The sequence below is a fragment of the Lissotriton vulgaris genome, chromosome 2_1 (genome assembly GCF_964263255.1).
Source record: "Lissotriton vulgaris chromosome 2_1, aLisVul1.2, whole genome shotgun sequence".
In the NCBI taxonomy this organism is placed as follows: domain Eukaryota; kingdom Metazoa; phylum Chordata; class Amphibia; order Caudata; family Salamandridae; genus Lissotriton; species Lissotriton vulgaris.
Window position 1 is genome coordinate 1,748,243,214 of NC_141687.1, and position 21,590 is coordinate 1,748,264,803.

At 47.3% G+C, this 21,590-nt stretch overlaps 1 protein-coding gene across 3 annotated transcripts in view; it reads left to right on the plus strand.

Annotated features, from left to right (window-relative positions):
* Positions 1 to 21,590, plus strand: part of SLC25A22 (solute carrier family 25 member 22) — a 318,065-nt gene that overhangs the window by 220,020 nt on the left and 76,455 nt on the right. For all 3 annotated transcript variants that reach the window (XM_086957761.1, XM_086957763.1, XM_086957762.1), the window contains exon 6: positions 139 to 257. In XM_086957761.1, coding sequence (XP_086813887.1) covers positions 139 to 257 — 119 coding nt within the window. The remainder of the gene's footprint in view (positions 1 to 138; positions 258 to 21,590) is intronic.

Sequence of the window (21,590 nt, forward strand, 5' to 3'; positions counted from 1 at the left end):
CCTTGTCACTCCATATCACACTGCCCCTTCAGAAGTGTTCCGTAGTGAGTGAGTTTGCAGAAGTTACTTCGTTGATGTAGCACTCCAGATGTCTCCTATGTCCATCTCTCACTTCTTTCTTTATTGTTACTCTGGCAGGAAGAAGCTGCCGCTGCTGAGGGAGATGCTGGCCGGCTGCGGAGCAGGCACCTGCCAGGTGATTGTGACCACCCCCATGGAAATGCTGAAGATCCAGCTGCAAGACGCAGGTCGTCTAGGTAAGGTGGCTTATGCAATGGACAGGATGCCTCGATGTTATACCGGTGGCAACTGTAAACTATATATATGTATGTATATCTATCTAGATATATATATGTATCTATATCTATATATCTAGATATAGATATAGATCTATATATATATATATATATATATATATATATATATATATATATATATATATATATATATATCGATGTATAGATAGATAGATAGATAGATAGATAGATAGATAGATAGATCTGACCTCTATGGCAGCTCGCCAGTACTGATTTGGTCAATCAGTATGTCTTGGGTCTCAAAAGCCTTTATGTTTTGTTTTCATAAAATGAGCTCTACAAGTTCTAAAGACTGATATTATATTAGAAGAGGGCTTGCCTGAATTGGAAATAGTGAACTGTGATCAAAAGTCAGCAAGAGTATTCCAAGAGTTTTGTGTGAATATATTTTTCATTGACAACTGTTCTAAGCACCATTGCTATGTCAAATTCTCATGACCCTTCATGGGCCTGTGAATCAACTCGACGTGAGCTCCATCCCTCTGAAGATATTGGTCGCAGACGTGAAAACACATTAGCTCTGTGGGCTCCTCGAGATTCTGGGAGCTCATCACTTGCCAGTCCTCTTCAGGAGCTCTTCCAGCGGTTGCGTGGGCTTCGTGTGCTGTTTTGGGCTGAATTTGCGGTTGGGGTCCTTTTCCAAATATAAAGCTAGTCTTCAGGGCCCAGAATTATTTTATTTCAAAGAAAAGACTGGAGTTGTCCCTAACACCCTTATATAATGCTTTGGTGGTAATGCTAAATGATGGGGCCCTCTTGCAGAATGCGGTAAGGGGCCCCATAGAGTCTCATACGTTACAAAGTTTCATAGTGCTGAGGCTGAATGGCCCAGTGCCCCACAGAGGCTGATGGGACCTGTGTTATGTCCCTGATAATGTGGTGCCCATGGGCGCTGCAGCTTGAAATGAGTTACAGCAAACAAATGATGGACGGAATGCTGACAATGCAAACATTCTCCCCAAGTCAAAAGATCTGGGTTAAATCCATTGTTCTTTTGCCCACTACGCCACCCCAGATTGGACCCAGCCATATTCAAATCAGTCTTGACCCTGCGCCTCATGGGAACAGTCCAGACCAAACTGCCAGGCTAGGTCCTCCCTGGACCGGAAACAAGCATCCTGGGACCGGTTTCAGGGTATGTCACCCTTCTTCAGCCAGGCTAGCTTGAATCCAATGGCACAGTGAGCAAGGGACCCACGTCTGGGCATACCCATCCCACATAGGGCGAAAAGTGTTACAGCAAACAAATGATGGATGGAATGCTGACAATGCAAACATTGTCCCCCAGTCAAAAGATCTGGGTTAAATCCGTTGATATTTTGCCCACTACGCCACCCCAGTTTTGACCCAGCCATATGCAAATCAGTCTTGATCCTGTGCCTCATGGGAACAGTCCAGACCGAACTGCCAGGCTAGGCCCTCCCTGGACCGGAAACATGCATCCTACCCCGAAACCGGTCCTAGGATGCTTGTTTCCAGTCCAGGGAGGACCTGGCTTGGTAGTTTGGGCTGGACTGTTCCCATGAGGCACAGGGCCAAGACTGATTTGCATATGGCCAGGTCTAAACTGGGGTGGCATGCTGAGGAAAAGAATGATGGATTTAACCCAGATCTCTTGACTGGGGGTGAATGTTTAGATTTGTTCTGCATTCTGTCCATCAATTGTGTGTCTTTTGCAGCTTGAAATGAGGAAGGCCTACTATGATGAATCAAAACCTGAATATCAGCCACCGAGCTATTTGAGGCTGATAGTACTTAGCTTGTGAGGCATCATTGCCATTCTCACTCATCCTGGCAGAGATTGATCCCTTTGAGTTACATATATTAGAAATTGTTTTTTTAAAACTATTATATGACTCCTCTGCCCTTGCTCATGGACTGAACACCCCCTTAGGTCCTCCTTCTGAATGAGTGATTCGTTTTGATATGTGTTAATTACAGTGTAGAATATTAACAGTTGTCCAAAAAGTACTCAGACAAGTGAATTCCTCTCTGGTGTCTAGCCAGCTGTTGGTTACAAGGGACCAGATTGTTGGGCTCGTATGAGATGATTTTCTGTGGTAACGTTCTGGATTGTAGTTTCTCACAGTGGAGAGATGGACTCTTTACTTTATGATGCTAGAGTTGGGTCATTTACATTTTTTTTACGGGGTGATCGTTTGGAGTCCAAAACATAGGTTCACACTCACACATTAAGGGAACAAGAGTTGTTCACATAAGCGACAATAATTTACGCTGAGACTGGAAATGCTTTATGTAGGTACATTTCCACATGGATGCAGTTTTCCCTAGTCCTATGTATGTGGAGTTTCTGCTTTGCATGCTTAACCCCTTCGATGCTGATGACGAGCTCAGCTCATCATCAGCCACGGGTGACGTGTGCGTATGACGAGCTGAGCTCGTCATGTATCGCGGTAATTAGAAAAATGCCGCACAGCGCAAAAATCACCGCAGCAGCGATGCGGTTAAGGTTAGGGAAATCTTTAACAATTTTGTTTACTTTGTAATTTACATGAAAAAATATTTTCTGTAAAGAACTCTCTTCTTACACCCATCTTTGGAAAATGGGATGTTTAATGCTCTACAGTGTTGAAAAGTGCAACATATACTATATATACCTTTCAGACTGCCTTTATTTAAACGATATTGAACACAGTGCTATGGACCTTATGAGATTACTTCAAAAAGAGTTTACTTCTTGCTGGAGTACAGATTTTATAGCATTTTGAAACTGCATTTATTTTTCTTGGTCTGGTGTTCCTGACCAACATTTGGTCAATGTTCCTCGCCAGTATTGCTCTTCCATTCAGTCCCCGCATCTATTTTAGTACCTAAAGATTAGTCATATAGGAGCAAATAATGACCTGGGGAGTTGCTACATGTGTAAGAATCCTCTCCCCCCAAGCTTGTTATGAAATATTGAGTGGCTAGAGGTCCCAGTGATGTCATAGACTTTGCTGCTAGAAACGACCTAAAATTACATATATGCTCTATTAAGGTTACCCAGCCATCGGTGATACCTGCACCTATGTTACTTCTGTTTTCCTTCGACTGTTGTCAGTTTTTTGGGGATAATATCCCGCTCTATTCTTAGGGTTTCAAGCTATGTTCCAAATGCTATCAACTTGTGTAGGTCACAGATGCACACTCCAAGTGCTTGTGATGCCTCAGCAATTCTCACAACGTCGCATCTGGTTATTTGTGTTCTTGCATGCACCCAAAGTTCAGACTCACTCTTTTATTAAAACAATAAAAAGGTATTTTCTATATACCCCTAAAGGAAAACTGAAAAAATGGATGATAGTTCTCACTTCAATCAATCAATCAATCATAGCATTTGTATAGCGCACTACTCACCCGGAGGGTCTCAAGGCGCTTGGGGGAAGGGGGATCTGCTATTGCTAGAACAGCCAGGTCTTGAGTTGTCTCCTGAAGGCGAGATGGTCCTGGGTCAGCCGGAGGTGGGTGGGGAGGGAGTTCCATGTCTTGGCCGCCAGGTAGGAGAAGGATCTTCCTCCGGCGGTGGCTCTTCGGATGCGTGGTACGGCGGCGAGGGCGAGGTTTGTCGAACGTAGCTGGCGGGTGGGCATGTAGAAGGTCAAGCGGTCGTTGAGGTACTTGGGGCCCAGGTCGTGGAGGGACTTGTGGGTGAGGAGTCTGAACGTGATTCTCTTGCTGACGGGGAGCCAGTGCAGGTCCCTCAGGTGTCCGGAGATGTGGCTGCGTCGGGGGATGTCCAGGATGAGTCGGGCGGAGGCGTTCTGGATGCGTTGGAGTCTTTTCTGTAGCTTGGCTGTGGTTCCGGCGTAGAGGGTGTTTCCGTAGTCCAGTCGGCTCGTGACGAGTGCCTGAGTGACCGTCTTCCTGGTTTCGGCCGGGACTTGGGACAATTATTATCACCAAAACAAACTAGTTTTACCTGGTCAAAATATTGCCTTGATTCTTACAAGGATACATGGAGGGCTCCAAAGTTGGTTGTTTTTAGGTTGAGCCTGGGCAGCGAATGCGCTGCTCTGCAAGGCATACTGTATTCAGGTATGGACTTGAAGCTCCGCCCACACTGCGCCCATATTTTTCAATGGTAAATTGTGGCTTTTCATTGGTCAATAGGCTTAGTAATCCCTCCTTAGTACCGCCTTGTCTTATTTTGTAACCTCCAATGAGGACACCCACCCCCTGCTACGTGTGTTGTTACTCGGTAGGCTTTAATTACAGCATCCAAGCACTATTTTCTCAAATAGCTTTGTCCTGCCTGCTGTTGCAGGTAGGACACTCTTTAAACCTCATAAGATTAAATAATTTGAGAAACATGATGACAATTTCTTGTAAAACCTCTGATGCTGGCATTGGTGAGAAAACTGATGCTAACATGGAGATAGGTTTCATGCTTCTTGGCAAATGCGTGTTCAGATGCCAGGAAAACATCCAAATTATTCTGGGGATAATTCAGGTTTTTAGGTTTTGCCTGGCGAAAGATGCGCTCTGCGCATCTTTTTCGCGCAGGCGAAAACCTAATGAGAATAGTACGGGAGACAGGAACGGCCCCCGTCTTTCATTGGCTAGCTCCATAAATGGAGGCTAGCCATTGGAAGACGGGCCTGTCCGTCAATGCCGGACCAGATTCGGGGGCGTTCCCGAGAATTTTTGGCTTTTGGCGACGTCATGCTACGTCAGCCAAAAGCCCTCGGGAACACCCCCGAATCTGTTCCGGCATTGTCGGCACCCGGAAGAAGTCCAGGTGAGTGCTTGCTTTTATTTTTTGGCCGTTTCCCACCGCCTCTCCCGCTCTCCGGCCCCGTTCCCGCCCCCCTCCCGCTCTCCGTGTCTCCGGCCCCGTTCCCGCCCCCCTCCCGCTGCCTCTCACGCTCAGTGCTTTATTTGTTACTTCAACAAATTCGTCTAAAAACTGGGTCAGTTTACACGCACCTTCAGCTGTGAGCCCAACTCGATGATTCAATCTCGATTTTAAACGCAGATTTCGCTGGTACAATGATCACCAAGAGAAGCGTCCGACACACGCCCTCCTCTTGATTATTTGTGCAGTTTTATAGCGCGCGAGCGGGGCCCGGAGGTATCGGAGCGCTTTACACGAGCACGGGTTGCAAAGCTCATTTTTGGCAGGCGAGGGGGCTGAATGATTTGCCCAGACTCACAGATGCTGAACCGAAGCCCAGACCCCCCTCTCCCCTATAATGCAGACACTCTTCATTTGCCTTCAGCCGATGCCGCTGGAGCTCGGACGATGCTCGAGGTGTGGTTCAGGGCCCGCTGCCTCCGGTCTCTCGTTTCCATGCGTGTGTTCAGTGTGTTGTTTCCTCTCTTGCTAAGTGTTGCCGCACGCGAGGCGCCTCCTGATAAAGACAGTGGGCCTGGCCTGGCTGGGATGAAGATGGGTCACTTGCAGGAGGGGTGCCAGGCCACCCGCAGGCAGCGGAGCCAGCCTTATTGCCAGATCTCTCAGCCTCACATGCCAACAGATGTGGCTGAACCGGCAGCTTCCAAGTGTCAGCAGGAACTTCAGATTCCAGCTGCTTCCCTGGTGCCGGCCCCCCCACACCCATGATGCTGCACAGACCCTTTACATTAGATGTCAAACCCATTAGGATATGTCCCATCGACTTTTTGGCATCTCACGTGCAACTGAATCCCTAGAAGGTCCAGCGTGCGCGTATGGACAGGGCGTGTGGACATCCACTCATCACACGAACACACATGCATACACTCATCACACGCACACACATGCATCCCCTCATCACACGCACACACACGCATCCCCTCATCACACGCAGTGTATTGTGTGGAATGAATGTCGACAAAGGTCCTATTCATTCCCCAGTGGTGCACCTGGAAATATGCGCCTGGTGGAGTGAAGTACTGATTTCTGAAAAGTCGTGCACATACAGCTGTGCGCGCGAGCCTGTGTATGTGGGTAGAGGGATGAATTTTTGGTGCCTGGGGACGCTGCTGCTGCACGTGAAACGTTAGGCAGCAGATTAGTCCTAATCACTAGGAAAGAGGAAGCTTCGAGAAGGACCTGCTTTTCAGTCAACATGAAGTTTCCTACGTGTGGAAGCAGGTGCCCTGCTGAGGCAAGAGAGCAGAGGCTGCTTGTTACTGTGAACTCAGGTCTTAGGCAGGGCCACTGGAATTGTGTGATTGTGCGTCTGCAGATGTTTTCGCATACTTATAGGTTTGCAGCATTTGCCACACAATCCATCATCTGCTGCATAATCTGCAGATTTTAACCCCCAAACATGTGTTTCTAGCTCAGACGGGTCAAAAATTGCTAAAAGTGCATCAACACGTGTTGCCGCATAGTGGCACGCCCTATGCAAAGGAGGATTTATCACCTTTCTGTTGCTTAGCGCTCTATTTGGGTGTTAAACTGATACTTATGAGGTGCAACCAATGCCCATACACTGTTAACAAGTTTTAAAATGATGAAATGATGAACTAACATCATTATGAAATGTGCCGCATTATACCGCATATTTTAGCTTTTCATGCTGCATAATTTAGCCAACCCTGCAACATAATTTGGCCCTTTCATTTCGGAGTGAGACACGGTGGGTGGATGGATGCATGATGAATGGATGTATGCATGATGCATGGATGGGTTGTTGGTTGGATGGGTTGGTGGATTGCATAAATTGTTGAGGGATTGGCTGTATATATGCATCTATCCATCCACCCATCCATGCATCTATCCATACACCCATCCATACCACCATTCATGCATGCACCCATTCATGCATCCACCAACTCATCCATGCAAGCATTACAACAAGAGCCCGCAGCTCTCCTTCGTCTCTCCTCGCCCCCTTCCCTGTGCCCTGCCCTGCTATTGTAAATGACAATGCCATTTATTTATGTTAAAAAAAACATAAATAAAAAAAATGTCAAGAGCAATGCCAATAGCGCTAACTTTAACAAAGGCAAAACCATTGCATTGTAAATGCTTGTTATCTCTTCAACATATGGTAGGAACGTTTTAGGCCTTGGCAGGCCCTTGGACAAGAGAAAACCAATTTTTCTTCTGCTTTTTTTCCCAGCAAGTCAAATATAATTTCTCCTCCAAATTCGCTACAAGATTTGTTGGCACAGATTTGCATTTCAATATGTAAAATCTTATTAGCATTTTTTCAAGCCTTTCTGGCCGGGCTTGGTGAGGCATCCTCACATTTGAATGGTTTCGTTTCTGGCTGATATTCATCAGGTTTATTCAAGTTAATGGAAGTATTTAAATTGTGTTCCAACTCTGCCAAAAGGTTTCATAAGGACACATTGTTAGTTATCTAAACAGAACTCCAGTAGGAATACATTTAGAAATGTCAATACTGTCTGGAGGGCATTTTTGTTCTGCTTGTGGCACACACCATACTTACACTCTGTCCTAGCTCCTAGTCCATAGGAGAAGACAAGATAGATTGAGCTACTCATGTACAGCACAACACCCCCAGATGTAGTACTCTCATTGGTACACGGCGTGAAAAGGGCTGATTTACACATTCATTCATCTGTTGTTTGTTCATAAGTGCCAACGGACATCTTCATAAATGTGCAGTTTTGGTGCCTCCCTATGGTATCTTTGTACCTTAGTAAATTGAAAATGAAAGAAAATGTCATCAATCAGTTAAAGAACCTCTGATGAAATTCCGCCACTCATGTAACATTGAAGGTTAAAACAATCTTTGCATTTACCTAAGAATATGCCAGTGAATGAAAATAATATCTAGCATGGATGGTGCGTTATGAAGAGGTGTGCAGCAGCAGAGGAACCATTATAAAATCAGAAAACCGGCTAATAGAATAAAATGCCTGAAAGAGGTTTAATCCTACAAGTATTAAAAACTGAGCGAATCTGTACATCTTAATAGATCGGTGGGTAGGTTTTTTAATTATTCTTTTCTTGTTTTGAAAGCTGCTGGGTCCTGCTGACACAGATGCACACAGAGACCGAGGTGAATCAGTCCTCGCAGGAAGGTCACCCTGCTGCAGCAGGGCTGCACTGCAGTCCTTTCCAGGTGCTTTCATTGCTCAGTCTACAGTTGTGACCTTGGGAGGTCCAGCCTTTAATGCCAATTGATCAGACCTGGCCATATATCGCTTTCGTTTGTTGCAGTGGCTTCAGCAGCTAACATGAGGGATGTTTTGCATCTGACCATTGCTGAGGGGCTGGCTGTCTCACTGGTACCTTGCACCAATCAGTCTTCACTTTTTAGCCAACAGCACTTTGTAGCTGGGGCTTGAAGCTTCATATTTATGAAAGTGAAGGCTAGGCAAGAAGACCCAGAACGTATAGATCGTTATGCTCAATAGTAAGGACTGGCTGAGGGCACTGAATATATCCTGGCGCTGATTGCAAGCTGTGGTTAGCAGTCTGCTGGATTTTTAAACTAAGGCTGGTCGATCCGTGCTTTTCTTGAACCATAGAACCTGGAGGAGGCGGCCGTCTCAGGCCTAGGCATTGACCTCGAATTCTCTGAACTCCTGCATGCAGGCAAAACCTCCCATCGGAACAGGAAAATACCTTCAGCCCCATGGTTCACTGAAGCCCTTCGGACTCAGAAACAATACTGCAGGAACCTTGAAAGGCAGTGGCGTCGCAATTACAGCCCTGCAGACAAAACGACCTATAAAAATGCCCTTTCAATCTATAAAAGACTGATAGTTGTTGAAAAAAGTCTCTACTATACTTCCCAAATCGATCATGCGAAAAATTCGGCAGGAGAACTATTTCGGGTGGTCACTACTCTGTCCAACCCCCCTGCCCCGCGCCTAGAAGGTTCTCAGTCTTTAGCGGATGCTCTGGCCAGTTTCTTTGAGGAAAAAGTTAGCTCCATTTTCCTTACCTTCTCGCATTCCGCCCCCTCACCCTCTCCTGAGGCACTTCTCATTAACCCTTCGCCCATCCTATCATCCTTTGACACCATTGATCAGGATCATACTCAACGCCTGGTAACCAGCATTAAATCCGGATCCCCCCTTGACCCATGCCCCCCTGCTATCCTGAACCTCATCCCAGAAGCAATCTCACCCGCGTTGACTACCATCTGCAACACCATGTTCTCAACAGGCATATACCCCTCAGTCTGGAAGGAGGCTATCATCAAGCCACTTCTAAAAAAGCCAACTCTGGACCCTCTTCTTCCCGCAAGCTACAGAACCATCGCCTGTCTCCCTTTCCCAGCCAAAATCTTCGAAAAGTCCATGAACATCCAACTTTCGAAATTCATCAATGACAACAATCTACTTGATGATACTCAGTTTGGCTTCAGACAGGGGCATGGGATGGAGACAGCACTGCTAAAGGCCGCAGATGAAATCAGAACAACTATGGACATGGGAGGAGCGGCAGTCCTAATACTCCTGGACCTCTCCGCCGCATTTGACACGGTCGATCATGTCACTCTGATCGACCGTGTCTCAGCTCTAGGAATAAGAGGCAAAGCTAAAGATCTGATTGCCTCATTCCTAGCCAATCGCCCTCAGACTGTCAAGATGGGCAATTTCACCTCCTAGACCTTCTCCCTCCCATGCGGTGTTCCACAGGGCTCCTCGCTAAGTCCTACGCTTTTTAATATCTACGTATCGGACTTAGCGAGGGTGATAAAATCTTATGGAATTGCCCTTACCACGTACGCCGATGATACCCAAGTAGTATTATCGGTGCACAACAACGGAGCATCCGTCGCAGCCAACTTTCAGGAGGGAATGAAGGTGATAAGCTCCTGGATGTCATCAAACTGCCTCAAACTTAACTCCGACAAAACGGAGGTGATGACGTTCGGGAGCTTGCAGCCAGCATGGTCCCCTCAGTGGTGGCCACCTCAGTTGGGGCCCCCCCCCAACCGGTGGTAAAGGTCCGCAATCTGGGAGTCATTTTTGACAATAAGTTGACTTTTCTCCATCACGCCAACGCCGTTGTATCATCTGCCTTCTATACCCTCAAAAAAATAAAAAAACTTCTTCCTTACCTACCACAGTCAGCGGGCAAAACACTCATCAGCACCTTAGTGTTTTCAAGAACCGATTATTGCAATTCACTTCTCCTGAATGCTCAGGAGGGGGTTCTCAATAAACTCCAGACAGTGCAAAACGCTGTGGCCAGAACCTTACTATCCATCCCTAAATTTACATCTACCTCCCCGTACTTTAAAAAACTACACTGACTCCCTATTAGGAGCCGAATCAAATTTAAGGCTCTGTGCAACAACGCAGGACTCTACGATCTTCCTCAGCCTTCTTGCTGAACGTCCCTCGGACAAGAAAGGCCAGCTGGGGAGATAGATGCTTCACTACTGCCACGGCCAAACTGTGGAACACTCTACCACTCCACATCAAAACCGCCCCCACGCTTCTTAAGTTCCGAAAGAGCCTCAAAACATGGCTGTTCTCCTCCTCCTAATTCCCCCGTCATACATAAGTGAGTTCTGTAAACATTAGCGCCGAGACACCCGTATGGGTATTTGCGCGCTTTAAAAATTGCAAAAAATAAATAAATATCTCTGACTTCGCAGCTCCGAGAAAATGACACTTTGAATGTGCTCTTTGATGGACTTTTAAGTGCAAGTAGTGCAACTGAGGAATATGTACTGAATATGTACAACGAAGTCTGAGAGGATGATAACTGCTCTCAGACTTCTGTCACGATGATTTGAAGTTGCGCCACAGTTGTACTTTTCAAAAGTCTTATAATAAATAAACATGAATCTTTCAGTGCATCATCGTTGTCTCCTTCGCGTGACCTTCACCGCTGCCACTGATTGAAAAGCCTCAAGTCCCCTTCTGGGCAAAGTTGTCCATAGCTGTTCTCAAACTTTTTTAAATCCATGCTGAGCACAAGGACTCTCTGCTCTATGGGGTCTTTTCAAAAAGTGCATTTTGCACTAGATTAGTACTACTCATAAACTACAAAACGCTATTCACAAGCCTATAGCTGGAGAGCTCCCTGTCACGGTCCAACAGCTCCTCGGGATCAGGGTGATGCTAATGGGGGTCCACCTCCAGCTTTCCCCGCACTCTGAATCTTATCACTTACAGAGCACGGTAGTAAGCAGGTGAGGGAAAAAACGCCGGGGCGGGAACTGCTGAAGAAGGGATGCCTGTAAAAACAAAGTGTCATATATTAATACAAGGCCCTCACCCTTCTCTACCTTATAGCTCTATAGACTCAACCCCTACCTGATAAGTCTCAGACTTTAACCCCCTTCTTTTAACCGAAATAATAGGATGAGATGTCTTCTCTCGTGCATGGAAAAAGATTCCTAAAAGTACAAAAATACTTGTTAGTCCTATTCTTCCTTACTGGTTCCTAGAAAAACCCCTATGTCACTTCTACATACCATACGGTCTCGCCCCTGATATTCTGACAGTCTAACCAACAGGATAGGTTATTGTCCGACTGAGAAACAAGAATTTAGAAAAAACAAAGTAAATGGTTCAAGTGCAAAAATTCTAGTCCGTGGATCCTGATTGTATCTACACCCAGCCAGTAAGCCCTTCAGCAGTGGTTCGAATTAACACAGTATCTTTCCAAACTCTATAACTGGAAACAGCAATACAGTACAAAAAAAATCATGAAGAACGAGGTTCTCTTACCAGAGACAGAAGTTGAGGTTCCCTCTATTGCAACTCTTGTCACGGGAGGGTGTAATCCCAAGGTTTTTCTCAGGAGACTAGAAAAGGGGGGCTCCGATCACGAGAGGGTGCAATCCTGCGTCTCCCGTATCAGCTCAAAGTCCTTGTATCCGCCGAACGAACAACCAGCCGAGAGGGTGCAATCCGGCGTCTCTCGTACCGGCTCCCACACACTCCACTGCGAGAGGGTGCAATCCGGCGTCTCTCGTACCGGGTAACACACGTTCCGACGAGAGAGGGGGCAAATCCTGCGTCTCTCACCTCGGCACGGCCACAACTCCAGAAAATCCGCCTCGGGAGGAAAAAGTCACCAGAGTCTCCCACAACACCACTAACACAGAGTTCCGCCTTTTCGCAGAAAACACAGGCAAACTCCAGCAAATGTAATCCCGCAGCCGCGGGATTACCTCGACAAAAGGTGTTGTTCCTCACTATCTAAACAGGGTAAAACACGGAGAACCCAGACGTCCGTGTAACTCAATGTCCCAGCAAGACAAAATCACGTGCACCGCACCCGGCGCATTTCCTGGCTATATGGCCTCTCCCACTCCTTGCATCCGCAGGGATTCTGGGAGATGTAGTTCTCGAATTCAACATTGGGTAGGCACACGTCGGACCCTGACAGTATGCCCCCCTCCCAGGTGCCTCCTAGCGCCAGGCTTTCCCGTATTCCGCTGAAAAAACCTCCAGACCTCCACAGGAGCATGAACCGCAGCACTAGGCTCCCATGAATCGTCCTCCGCTTGGCACACCTTCCAGGAGATCAGAAACCACAACTTCCCCTGGCGGTACCTAGAATCCAGGACCCTGCGGACCTCGTATTCCAACTGACCATCTCGCAGCACCGGAGGAGCCGCTACGACCCGGGCCCTCCCCGCAGGTTTCAACAGGCTACAGTGGAACACGGGATGGATCCGCAACGAAGCCGGCAACTTGAGCTGTACGCCACAGGATTGACCCTACGAACAACGGCATAAGGACCAATGAAACAAGGGTGGAAAATACTGTGGAATCGAAAACGTATGTTCCGAGTAGAGAGCCAGACTCTGTCTCCCACCTTATACTCTGGTCCCTCCTGACGATGCTTGTCTGCCCATTTTTTATAGAAGACTTTGGCCTGATCCAGCGACTTCCGAATGGTGTCATGGATGCGATGAAGGGCCTTCATATGAGCAGCCACAGTCGGATGATTCCGTACCTCACCTGGAATCACCACCAGCAGAGTATTGGCATGATATCCGGTATTGGCCCGAAAAGGTGTTTCTTTGATCGAGCAATGCCACTCATTATTGTAGGACAATTCTGCCAGCCACAACAGAGAAACCCACGACTGTTCTGTCTCCTTTGCGTAGCACCCCAAATATTTCTTCAGAGTCTGGTTCATCCTCTCCGTTTGTCCATCCGTCTGCGGGTGGAAACTTGTGGATAAAGCATCCTCCGTATGCATGGCCCTACACCACATGTGCCAAAACGAGCCACAAACTGAGGCCCTCTGTCCGAGATGATAACTCGAGGAATCCCGTGCAATTTCACTACGTGGGTCAGCAATAACTGGGCGGTTTGGCTAGCTGTGGGTAGGTTACGGCAGGGAATGAAATGCCCCATCTTTGTGAGGCTATCCACCACCACCAGTATAGCATTACAACCCTGATCAGTCGGTAACCCCACAATGAAGTCTATGCTGATGGTATGCCATGGATGTGTAGGAGTCGGCAATGTCATAAGCTTCCCCTTCGACTTACTCTGTTCACCTTTAGCTCGTGCACAAGTGTCACATTGTTGCACCCATCCTTCCACATCCTTTGGCATTCCCTCCCACCAGAACTGGCGCTGTACCAGGAGTAGCGTTTTCTTATTTACAGGATGGCCCGCCACCACGGTGTTGTGACACCAATTAAATGCCTGCAACCTAAGGGAATGCGAAGGTAAATACAGTCTCCCTTTGTACAATGGTACCCCATGCTTCAATGTTCGTTGTGAGTCTTGATCGGTGCAATTTTGCCACTGGATCGGACTACGTAGCCCAACTACCTGCTTCAAAACTTGGTCTGCTGAGACCGCACAAAGCACTTTCTCAGGGGGAATGATGGCTTGTGGTTTCACCTGAGGGGATGCCACCCCTTCCTCCTGTCTAGACAGAGAGTCCGCTTTCCGGTTGTCCGACCCTGGGCGGAACGTAATGACAAAGTCATACCTGGCAAAAAATAGCATCCATCTCATTTGACGTTGAGAAAGATGACGGGCAGTTTTCATGAAAACCAAATTCCGGTGGTCTGAATACACCGTAACACTATGCCTTGCTCCCCACAAATAGGGTCTCCACTCCATAAACGCCTGTTTTATAGCGAACAGCTCTTTTTCTGCTACTGTGTAATTCAGTTCAGCCGAGGACAATTTTTTTGACAAAAATGCCACCGGATGCAATTGCCCGGTTCCTGCACCTCTCTGGGACAAAATGGCCCCTACCGCTGGGCATCCCCAAAATGACCTCATACTGAGGGGCTTCTATGATGTTCAAAACAATGTTTTCCACATGATCCAAAGGCTCCCCCGGAAGCTGCAGCTCAACTATTTCCGTCTGTTCTGTGATCGGACCAGACTTCAGTGGGGTGCCGTCCACTGCCAATACCTTTTCAGGCTTCAGAATAGAAACCCTCTCCAGACCCAGACGGCGCACCAACCCTTCATCAATGAAGTTGCCGGTGGCCCCGGAATCAAGCATACTATGAACCGAGTGTTGTTCACCTCTCACTTGCAAGATCATAGAGAGGACTATGTGTGACTCAGTGTGTGCCGAACACGCCCCTGCAAGAGACGGCAACTGCCATCCTGCTCCTTCAGGGTCCGTAAGGGACGTAATGGCCTCCACCTCTGTACTGTTTTGTACTGCAGGAAGGGAAAAATTATTTCCAGCAACAAAAGGACGTGGTCTCTTTGGTTTCGTAGTACAGTCCTTTACATAATGCCCCTTTTTGCCGCAATACATACAAAGGCCTTGGGAGCGACGAGTTTCTCGCTCAGCCCTCGACAAAGGCGCCCTTACGGGCCCTACTTCCATAGGTTCCGTTGAACCACTCTTCTCAATAGGGGTAGCAGGCTCGACCCTACCCAACCCCCCAGGAGTACGATTGCCTCTTCTCCTATCTCCTATACGGTCAGAGAGCCGATGATCTAGTCTCAATGATAAGTTTATCAGAGCCGTACAGGTGGTGGGCTGTGGGTCGATTTGCGCTAACACATCTTTCAACTCCTCAGAAAGGTCCTGATAATACAGCGCCATCCTCTTTTCTTCCGGCCATGCAGTCTCTGCCACCAGCCTGTTAAAAGAGGTCATATACGACACCAAGTCTTTCCTACCCTGTCGCAACTCAAGTAGGTCACGATCCGCACTAAGCGTCGTGGCCCTTCTATCGAATACACGTTTGAACTCCCTCTTAAAGGCAGTCCAGTCCGACAGAAGAGGATCGTCGTTCCTGACCAATGGGCCGGCCCAATTAGCCGCATCGCCCGTCAAATAGGAAATGGCAAATGCTACCCTAGACAGATTAGATGGGAATGATGCGGCACGGCAAGAGAAATGCAAGGAGACCTGCGTTAAAAACGCTTGTATGGTGTGAGGGTCTCCAGAGTATCTCTCTGGGCTGGCTAACGGAATAGGCGGTGGAACCGTAACCTGAATCTGTTGAGCACCTGCCGAAGCATTGAAAAAGTTTCTGGCTGCCTATCAACCTGTTCCTTTAATGCTGTGGTCTCAGCTTTGGAAGTGGCCAGCTCCTGCTGCACTAACACTAGGGCCGCCAATACATCATCCATGGTAGCCATACCTACGCCCTGATCAGGAGGAGTTATTTCGTGGGCACGTGATTCTGTCACGGTCCAACAGCTCCTCGGGATCAGGGTGATGCTAATGTGGGTCCACCTCCAGCTTTCCCCGCACTCTGAATCTTATCACTTACAGAGCACGGTAGTAAGCAGGTGAGGGAAAAAACGCCGGGGCGGGAACTGCTGAAGAAGGGATGCCTGTAAAAACAAAGTGTCATATATTAATACAAGGCCCTCGCCCTTCTCTACCTTATAGCTCTATAGACTCAACCCTACCTGATAAGTCTCAGACTTTAACCCTCTTCTTTTAACCGAAATAATAGGATGAGATGTCTTCTCTCGTGCATGGAAAAAGATTCCTAAAAGTACAAAAATACTTGTTAGTCCTATTCTTCCTTACTGGTTCCTAGAAAACCCCCTATGTCACTTCTACATACCATACGGTCTCGCCCCTGATATTCTGACAGTCTAACCAACAGGATAGGTTATTTTCCGACTGAGAAACAAGAATTTAGAAAAAACAAAGTAAATGGTTCAAGTGCAAAAATTCTAGTCCGTGGATCCTGATTGTATCTACACCCAGCCAGTAAGCCCTTCAGCAGTGGTTCGAATTAACACAGTATCTTTCCAAAGTCTATAACTGGAAACAGCAATACAGTACACAAGAAATCATGAGGAACGAGGTTCTCTTACCAGAGACAGAAGTTGAGGTTCCCTCTATTGCAACTCTGGCCACGGGAGGGTGCAATCCTGCGTCTCCCGTACCAGTAACTAACCCAAGGTTTTTCTCAGGAGACTAGAAAAGGGGGGCTCCGATCACGAGAGGGTGCAATCCTGCGTCTCCTGTATCAGCTCAAAGCCCTTGTATCCGCCGAATGAACAACCAGCCGAGAGGGTGCAATCTGGCGTCTCTTGTACCGGCTCCCACACACTCCACTGCGAGAGGGTGCAATCCGGCGTCTCTCGTACCGGGTAACACACGTTCCGATGAGAGAGGGGGCAAATCCTGCGTCTCTCACCTCGGCGCAGCCACAACTCCAGAAAATCCGCATCGGGAGGAAAAAGTCACCAGAGTCTCCCTCAACACCACTAACACAGAGTTCCGCCTTTTTGCTGAACACAGGCAAACTCCAGCAAACGTAATCCCGCAGCCGCGGGATTACCTCGACAAAAGGTGTTGTTCCTCACTTTCTAAACAGGGTAAAACAGGGAGAACCCAGACGTCCGTGTAACTCAATGTCCCAGCAAGACAAAATCACGTACACCGTACCCGGCGCATTTCCTGGCTATATGGCCTCTCCCACTCCTTGTGTCCGCAGGGATTCTGGGAGATGTAGTTCTCGAATTCAACATTGGGTAGGCACACGTCGGACCCTGACACTCCCTGTCTCCTATCTTATCTGTGCAGAAGGCTCTGCTATGGTGACACAGATCTCCTCACACATATGTTAATATTTTATTAGGTAATATGTGTGGGGCAAAGGAGAGTAGCTGGAAAATAGGAGATACTAAATAGGAGGGGTTTAGGGAAATTTAAGGAGAGGTTTGGGCAGGGCGGACCTGTTAATACAAACGCACATCCAAAAACAAACAAGACTCTTGATTTTTTTTCCTTCAAAATATTTTTATTGGCATTTAAGAAAAAACAGTGTGGGTGTACAAGGTACTTCAGGAGTTCACTTTTGTGCACTCCACTCTTGATCATCTGTCCAATAAGCATTATTACAGTACCATGGTATCAATAATCTGTTAACCAATTATCCAGTTAGTGCCGTAAGTGGATAAGTGCTATCCCCTATATATTAGCCATCTTTGACAACACTATAATCTGTATTGGTGTGCATAATTTAAGAGGTATCAAGTTGTTGTTCAGCTTATCCCGTACCCTTACATCCTCTTGTATATGTGTATTTGGCCATGCAGCATGGCTTGATGCTTATGGTCACGGAGACAGACATATTACTATTGCCAAAACTGTATAAAATAAAATAAACCAATTCAAAATTCTATTTTCATTGAGTAAAATTACAAATAAAACATTAAAGAAACCATAATGACACCTGATGAGTGTGTGTAGGTCGGCCTTCAGGGGAGTGCCCAACTGGGTAATTGACCAGTGGTGTGTAGGTGTCAAGCCGGAGGGAGGGTTGTATGTGAGCAAAGTCTAGCTTGTCGATTCGGGCCATTACCACTCTGTCATACAGTGGTTATTCAAGGGGTGGATTGCTCCGGAGTCCCTGCTAGTAATGTGTTTGTCTGGGTTTCATCTGTTCTGGCAGTGTTCATTCCATGTCCTGAGCACTTTAGTCCACAGCTCCGCCATTGGGCGGAATCTGACACCTCAGGCGTCCTCCCTTATTAAATTGCCTTCTCTTCTGACCCATGCATCTACTTTTTTCTCCCATGCTACGGCCGTAAGCCTCATCCTCGACATCCACTTTAGAGCTATGCAGGGGTTTTGCTAGTATCAGTACTACATCTATGAATCTAGTACCAACCTTACGTGCTTTGGGTCCAGGGAAGAGGCCAAGCCAACAGACCTCTGCCGTGCATGCGTGGGAGGATTCCAGAACCCCATTACTTGTGTCGATGCCTACTTCCCAATATCTCCTCAGCCCTGGGCAATCCAATGTCATGTATGCCAATCCCACATTGGGTGTTCCGCATCTAGTGCAGGTCCTGGGTTTCGCCCAATGCATGACCCGGAGTCGGTGTGAGGTCTACCTTTGTCAGGTCTCTGCCTAGCAATGATGTCCACTTGTCTCTTATCCTTGTTAGTGGTCCTGTGGCCATCTCCATTTGTGCTGAGCCCAGCATCACCAAAGCTTTTAGAACCGCATGGCGTCTGGTTCTCCCTGAATCCCGGGCCATAGATTTTTATAAGTTCTGACTATCGCGTGATACATTAGGAACTTACCAGACGGCAACCCACATTGTTCCACCAGGTCATTAAATGGTAGAAGCGCTACTATTTGGAAGCGGTTTCCAATTGTCACCAGTTCCGCAGTTGTCCAGTAGCTAATTGGGCACTTGTGAAAGGGGAGGGTGGGTCCCCGTGTGTCAAACCCACTAGCGGCAAGTCTGGGGTATAAAGAGGCACCCGCGCAGGCGCCCCACACATCTCCTCCTATAATGTAGGGCTATTCGCAGCAATACCCCTGGGCTGGGCGTATTTACCTTTGGATTAATTAGCTTCGCCAGAACTAATCCCTGATTTGTGGACTTTCCAATAGGGCCCACTAACTCAAGGCCCCTGCCGTCTAGCCAGTAAGCCAGTCACTGATGCTGTGCCGTTAAATAGTACAATTCAAAATCTGTCGCCCCCAACCCCACTTCTCAGGAGCTCTCTGCAGGACTGTCAGGGATACCCTCTGCTGCGTCCCCATACCAAATCATTTCCCGGAGCAACGAGTCCAGGTCTTTAAACCAGGAGCATGGCAGCAAGATCAGGAGATTTGCAAAGTATTAAAGGAGTCTGGGAAGCATAATCATCTTGGAAAGTGAGATGCGCGCCCCATCACTGATAGTTTTAAGGACCCCCAGAACTGTATGTTAGTTTGAGGAGATCTAATTACCTGACCCAGATTCCCATCCCTAAAATCATCAAGAGCATGGAATACTTGTATGCCTAAATATCAAAACGACTGAGGTGACCACTCCATACATGTCAGCTCAGTTAGTTGCTGTATCATGCCTACACTGAGGGGGAACAGGTGTGTCTTTATCCTGTTGATCTGTAAGCCAGAAAGCTTGGAAAACTTCTCTAGCATCACCACGCTCTCGTGTCCATCTCTCAAGTAGAGCAACAAGTCATCAGCATATAGTGATATCACATGCCTAGCCCTTACCCAATGCCATGCGTCTCATGACCAAATCTAAAAAGTCTCATCTTAAATAATCGAATGACTTCTCCAAGTCAATGGACATGATCAAAGCATCCGGATATTTGAGGGTGTCGGAGTGATAGAGACAAGTAAGCAGATAGGCAAGTCATATTGCTACACTGCACAAAGCACTTTTAGGGTGCATTTTTAAAACATTTAAATTGACTTTTAATTAGTGATGTATTTGCTATTTGCACTATACCTTTTAGGTAGGTGTCTGGCTCGCACTCACTCCCCAGTCCACCACGAAACTTCTGGTGATGTGGAGGAAGGCGGCAAGAGAAGGCTGGGCATTAGGCATGAGCGGATTTTGCGGATTGGCAATCCGCGAATTTGCGGATTTGCAAATTTGCGGATTGCGAAAATCCGCAAAATCCGCGCGGATTATTATTTTTTTTTGTTCGCACGGGTTTCTGCAAGTTCGCAAGGGTTTTGTACAATTTCGCAAATTGCGAAATTGTACAAAACGCGTGCGAACTTGCAGAAACCCGTGCGAACACAATGTGCCCAGTAGGGTATGTGCCTCTTGTGTGAATAAAAGGTCAGAGAAAGATCAGTTCAGCAGATGAAGAGAAAAGAAGCTCCTGGTCACAGGAACAGCACGGGTATTGCGCTCGTGAAAGTCAAGGATGCAAAGCCTATCCAGCATCACAGCTGATTTTCCACGGTAGATTTGGGAGGAAGGCACACCTGTCCAGCCTCGACGACGCTCACGATTGTTTTTGGGCTAATGAATGAGTCACTGAATTTGAGCATCAACTAGTTCGAGCGACCATGTGTGTGTTACTATGCAATCGCCCCGAAGGGCGCAGGGGTCCCTTGAGTGAGCTGCAGACCTGTGCCCAGCCATGCAACTATTTTACAACGGCGCCAGCAAGCTGCCAGCGCCGTTGTAAAATAGTTACAAAGTTAGCTTGCACAGGAAGCACTTAGATAAAATAAAGCAGCACCTGCTTCGTTTTATCTAGTGGTTCCTGTGCAAGCTAACTTTGTAACTATTTTACAACGGCGCTGGCAGCTTGCTGGCGCCATTGTAAAATAGTTGCATGGCTGGGGGTTCAACTTTTGAACCTGTTACGTTCGCAGATTTTTTTTTGCGGATTTTGCGGGAAATCCGCAAAATTCGCGGATTGCGGATTTCCCAAAAATCCGCAAAATCCGCAAGCGTAACGGATTTCCCGCTCACACCTACTGGGCATACTGTAAGCAGGCCGGGTCACCGAGACTATTTAGTCGCCTGGCAGCAAGAACGCGCAGCGACAAGTAAGCAGATAGGCAAGCCGTAGTGCTACACTGCAAAGAGCACTTTTGGCAGGCATTTTTAAAACTATTGACTTTTAATTAGTGATCTATTTGCTATTTGCACTGCACCTTTTAGGCAGATGCTTAGCTCGAGCTCACTCCCCGGTCCACCACGGAACGTCCAGTTGTGTGGCGGGAGGCGGCGGAGTATACTGGAAGCAGGCCGAGTCACCGAGATCATTTAGTCGCATGGCAGCGCGGACGAGCAGAGACAAGTAAGCAGATAGGCAAGCCATATTGCTACACTGCACAGAGAACTTTCAGGGGGCATTTTTTAAACCTTTAAGTTTACTTTTAATTAGTGATTATTTGCTTTTTGCACTGTACCTTTTAGGCAGACGCCTGGCTTGCGCTCCTTTCCCGGTCCACCACGGAACTTCCAGTTGTTCGGAGAGAGGCGGCAAGAGGAGGCGGGGTTTACTACAAGCAGGCAGAGTCACCAAGACTATTTAGTCACATGGCAGCGCTGACGCGCAGTGACAAGTAAGCAGATAGGCAAGCCATATTGCTACACTGCACAGAGCACTTTTGGGGGGCATTTTTAAAACTTTTAATTTGATTTTTAATCAGTGATCAATTTTCTATTTGCGCTGTACCTTTTAGGCAGAACCTGGCTCGTGCTTAC